The sequence below is a fragment of the Arachis hypogaea genome, chromosome 9 (assembly GCF_003086295.3).
Source record: "Arachis hypogaea cultivar Tifrunner chromosome 9, arahy.Tifrunner.gnm2.J5K5, whole genome shotgun sequence".
Taxonomy (NCBI): Eukaryota; Viridiplantae; Streptophyta; class Magnoliopsida; order Fabales; family Fabaceae; genus Arachis; species Arachis hypogaea.
This window is the reverse complement of record NC_092044.1, coordinates 102110286-102115950: the sequence shown is the minus strand read 5'-3', so window position 1 is coordinate 102115950 and position 5665 is coordinate 102110286. Positions and strand designations below refer to the sequence as shown.

Sequence of the window (5665 nt, the reverse complement as noted above, 5' to 3'; positions counted from 1 at the left end):
ATATCCGGGATCCCGGCCGGTACAACAAAGACGAAGAAAACTCGGACCAGAACAGTCTCAGGCTATGGCAGAACAGGTGCAAGCACTACTAGAGGCAGGATTCATAAGGGAAGTTAAGCAACCACTATGGCTAGCAAACGTCGTCTTGGTGAAAAAGTCAAATGGGAAGTGGCAAATGTGCACCGACTACACCGACCTCAACAAAGCCTGCCCAAAAGATCCTTATCCACTTCTAAGCATCGACGCTCTAGTAGACGCCTCATCGGGATATAAGTATCTCTCGTTTATGGACGCATACTCGGGATACAACCAGATCCCAATGTATCCACCGAATCAAGAAAAAACCTCGTTTCTAACACCCAAATCAAACTATTGCTACATCGTAATGCCTTTCGGCCTTATTACCTCGCCTTTCTCTAAGTGTCTTATGAAAAGAGAATCAAAGATTTTTAAATTAGATTTGTCTTTCTAAAATTTTTAGGACAATTTTCTACTTATCCTTTTATTATGTCTTAAATAAAATAATATCTCTTAAATAAAATACTAATATATTATAATGACACAAATAATGCTAGTTTTAAGAATAAAAGAATGTTATTATTACTATTTTTATATCAAAACCTGCTTATTAACATTCCATTCTTTAAACTTTTAAATATTTTACTTTTAACCCAGCATTATCAAAATTACTAATTTAATTTCGTATTTTTAAAATAACCCTAATCTTTTATCAAACTACATTTTCATATTTAAAAAATAATATTTAAGTTGGTGACAAAACCTCTTTCAAAACCAAAATATTTTCTTGTGACCTTTCAAAATATATACTTGATTTTAAATCCATTTTTCGAGCTTTTCTGGTTACCAATTTTTTTTCACAACTTTTAATATAATTCCTCGACCATTAAACCTCACCCATTTTATTCAAAACTTATACAATGATAGTCCCAAATCAATTTCATTATCACGGTTTGGGTAGCACAAATATAACTAACTCACGAGTTTAATCACATATAACAATATATCCACAAAATTCAATATAAAATCAACCCAACTCCATCAATAATTAATCACAACAATTATTCACTTATCCAACTCAAATCTAATCTGTGAGAATTTATCGAAACCTACCTTCGTATGAAATTAAAATATTCGAAGTTCCGGGAAAGCTTTCTGACCCAGCTATCGAAGAAGAAAACATTCGGAACGTCTGTGCCTCCTAGAATTTCAGTTGGCCGAACTCAAGGGGTAAGGGAGCTACGTCACCGTCAACTTCCACTAATCAAAAGTGACACCAACACGTAGCAAAGATGGATACGAACACTTTTACCAAATTAGGTTTTTTATTTGGGTTACAGAATTCAAGAAATCGAAGCTGGAAATTTTAATGGTTACGGTTCTCTCTTTTTCTCTCTCGGTTTTCCTAATGTAACTAAGAAACTTTATATAATAATAATAATAATTGATCAGGACCGTTACAAGATCAGCATTACGAATCATAACTCGGCAATTTACACTATTAATCGGCGTTATAGTTATTCAAACATCATTAATCGGCAACTTACGTTATAATTCAGCTTAACGGACTACTTTCCAAAAAGCGAAACGTCCAACCTATCATTATTTCTCTTTAATACAGACAATAAAGCAGAAGCATAATGATGATTGGATTTTTGACGGTTTAGAATTTCTCAAATAAAATCTCGTCGAAGTATAGTTTCTAAACCAAGCAATAATCCTTTCATACAAAAAGTTGTTTGTCACTAAAATAAACCCCTAAATTTATAAACCGAAGTATTCAAACCTCGGGTCGTTCTCCCTAGGAATTGTAATGAAGTGTCTTGTTATTGGTTGTGAGTTATTTTGGGGTTTTGATAAGAAGCATGAAAGATAAATGGCAAGAAAGTAAACTAACAACTATAAAAGGCTCTTGGCAAGGTATGAAAATTAGAAGTCCTATCCTAGTTATCCTCCTCAATTGTGATGAGAATTGTTCATTGCTACCACTTAGTTAACCCTTACTAAATAAAGGAAAGTCAAGCGGATGAACTGACTTGAGCCACAAGTCCTAGCCAACTCCCAAGGAAAGACTAGCTTTACTGCACTCCAAACCAATTAGCAATCTCTCCAATTATCAATCAACAAGGAATTAGATAACTCAAGTGTCACTAATTACTCTACCTAGGACAAGAGGAACAAAATCTACACTAAAACTAAAAGAGACATTTCAACAAACACATAAAGTGCAATAGAAGTAATCATTATTAAATGCAAGAATTAAAGGAATCTACAACTACAAAAACAAGAGATCAACAATAGAAAAGCAAAGAAGACACATTTAGTATGAATTACCTCTTATTGAATTGGAAGAATGTAGAAGGAACAATACTAGATCTACAACAAAATATAAGAACAACATAAAGGAAATTACAACAAAAGAATAGAAGAAGATGAATGTAATAACAAAGAATTGAGAGATAGAAGTGGAAGAAAGCAAAGATTAAAACCTAGATCTAGGAACTAATCCTAATCATAATCCTAATTCTAGAGAGAAGTGAGAGCTTCTCTCTCTAGAAACTACTTCTAGAACTAAACTATAACTAATGGTAACTAACATCTAAAGTATGAGAGTATGTTCATTCCCCCTTCAATCCTTGGCTTAAATAGCATCAGAAATGAGTTAGATTGGGCCCACAAGGCTTCTAAAATCGCTGGCCACGTTTTGCTTTAAGTGAATCAGGTGGCAGCAACGGCGCGTGCGCGTACTATGCGCGTGCGCGCCACCATACATGTAGCAACTATGGCAAATCTTATATCGTTTCGAAGCCCCGGCTGTTAGCTTTCTAACCCAAGTAGAACCGCATCATTTAGACCTCTGTAGCTCAAGTTATGGTCGTTTAAGTGCGAAGAGGTCGGCTTGACAGCTTTCCGGTTCTTTCATTTCTTCATGAGTTCTCCAACTTTTCATGCTTCTTTCTTCATTACCTTGATCCAATCTTTGCCTCCTAAACCTTAAATCACTTAACAAACATATCAAGGCATCTAATGGAATCAAGGAGAATTAGATTTAGCTATTTTAAGACCTAAAAAGCATGTTTTCACTCTTAAGCACAATTAAGGGAGAAGTTATAAAACCATGCTATTTTATTGAATAAATGTGGGTAAAAGGTCATAAAATCCCTTAAATCAAGCACAAGATAAACCGTCAAATTGGGGTTTATCACATAACGGACTAGTACATTTTCACCTACAAAAGGTATGATCTTCCATCCTAAAAAGACACATTGAATTCTCAATACTGACTTAAGCTTCGGAGTGCTTTTGCAGGTACACTCCCCCATGTTTCTTGCTCAAAGCTCTACGCAATTAGACACCCTCTTGGAATAAAGCTTGGATTACCACAAAGTTTGAAGGTCGGCACCGAAGATAACAACTCGGCGTCGATTCCCAGAGACCGAGCTCTTCCTCCAGGTATCCATACAAGAACAATTGGCACCCACCGTGGGGCCGAGAATATAATCTCTTCCATATATCATCGGCTTCAAGGTCTTCACTTGAAGTCATGGCTGAATTACTTCCACCCACATCATCCGAACTACTTCAAATGGTGACCGAGTTGCGGCAAGCCATGGCCGAGGAGAACCAAAGAATGGCAAATCAAATTACCAACTTGAATAACACCCGAATCGAAAACAACAACAACCGACAAGAAGAAACTGAGCATCAATCAGGGCCGACACACGTCTCTGACGCTGCTCAGCACGAAAAGGAGCAACCCAAGTATAATGAAAAAGCTCGGCCAGAGAATGAGGACGACAATCAGAAAAACTCCCCTGGACCATTCACGGCAGAGGTGATGAACTTCGTGCTACCCCGAAGGTTCACCCTACCGACCACCCTAACTCCCAATGATGGGTTAGGTGATCCGAAGAAATACATCAAGAAATTCACCTCCATAATAATAGTAAACGGTGCATCTGATAAAGTTTTATGTCGTTGTTTTCCATCTTACTTAGACGGTCCTGCACTTGATTCGTTTTGTTCTTTGCCTGCAGGTTCTATTTCTCGATTTCGAGACATATCAAAGCCCTTTGAGGAGCACTTTGCTGGATCGGCCATCTACTTACATGACTCCGATTACCTGAACACAATCAAGCAAGGCCAACACAAAAGCCTCAAGGACTACATGACGAGCTTCACAAAGATAGCCATAAGTATACCCGACCTCCACCCCGAGGTGGAACTGCACGCCATAAAAAGCGGATTGCAACCAGGAAAATTCCAGGAAGCTATTGCTGTGGCCAAACCTAAAACTATGGCTAAATTCCGCGAAAAGGCAAAAGCTCAGATTGACATCGAGGAACTCCACCAAGCTCGAAAAACAGAAAAACCTCATTACAGAGACGACGACAGAACTCGAGACAAAAAGAACTTCAAACCGACTTCGCGGTGTGAGTCCTACACTCAGTTCAACACCAAGCGTGACGATATCATCAAGGAAATCTTGAATTCGAAGCTGATCAAACCGCCAAGGAAAGCCGGCAGTTACCCAGATTCAAGAGGCGCGGACAGATCAAAATACTGCTCCTTACACCAAAAGCATGGACACACTACCAACGAGTGTATCATTGCCAATGACCTTCTAGAGCGATTAGCTTGGCAAGGCCACCTGGACAAATATATCACCGGCCACATGCAGCGACGAACAACCACTCCTGGTGAACAACACCCAGCAATACAGCATGGCCGAGATAAAGATCGGCCAGACACCACCCATCCCGACCAACCAAGGCGTATTATTAACTATATCTCTGGAGGTTTTGCAGGTGGAGGAACAACAAGTTTGGCAAGAAAGCAATCTTACCGAGCTATGCTCTCCATCAATGCTGATCAAATTCAATAGCAGACAATACCACAGTCCCCACAGATAACATTCCAGATAGCCGATCATAACAAAGGTCTACCAAACTTAGATGACCCGGTCGTCATCTCCCTACAGCTCGGAGATCTCCTAGTAAAAAAGGTGTTGCTGGATCCTGGGAGCAGTGCCGATGTCCTATTTTTCTCCACATTCCAGAAGATGAAATTGAGCAGCTACATCCTCCAACCTTCTACTGGAGACTTGGTAGGTTTCTCAGGAGAGAGAGTCCCGGTTATGGGCTCCGTGTGGTTACAAACCACACTTGGTGAGTTTCCCTCGTCAAAAACTTCATATATTCAATACTTGGTAGTTGACTGTTTTAGTCCTTACAATTTAATACTTGGCCGACCTTTCTTAAATATGTTCGACGCTATAGTATCTACAATTCATCTTTGTGTTAAGTTCCCTTTGCAGGATAACACAATTGCAACCATTCACAGTAATGCCCGAGAAGCCAGAGAATGCTACAACAATAGTCTCAAAAGACCTAGCTGAAACACAAAAGCCCATGTTCACAACATCGGCAACATGAACGACCAACAAATGCTGGCCGACCTTGACCCCAGAGCGGGAATACTGGAAAGGCCAACCCCAACAGAAGACCTGCATAAAATCTATTTCACAGAAAGCACGGACAAATTCACATACGTCGGTTCAACATTATCCTTGGAAGAAAAATCCTCATTCCAATCATTCTTACAACAAAATGCCGACCTGTTTGCTTGGACCCCAGCTGATATGCCA

The 5665-nt window shown here is 39.2% G+C and overlaps 1 protein-coding gene across 1 annotated transcript; it reads left to right on the top strand.

The window, feature by feature from the left end:
- Positions 1-3562: 3562 nt before the first annotated feature.
- Positions 3563-4903, top strand: LOC112709384 (uncharacterized). Its single transcript, XM_025761272.1, has 2 exons — positions 3563-3971; positions 4056-4903. Exons 1-2 carry the CDS (start codon positions 3563-3565, stop codon positions 4901-4903), a joined length of 1257 nt encoding a protein of 418 aa, XP_025617057.1.
- Positions 4904-5665: the final 762 nt, after the last annotated feature.

Bases quoted from the DNA above. Each gene is read 5' to 3' on its own strand.
- LOC112709384 (XM_025761272.1), top strand. From the start codon at position 3,563: ATGGCTGAATTACTTCCACCCACATCATCCGAACTACTTCAAATGGTG. The intron at 3,972-4,055 runs GTGCATCTGATA...CTTTGCCTGCAG, and splicing joins CTCCATAATAATAGTAAACG to GTTCTATTTCTCGATTTCGA.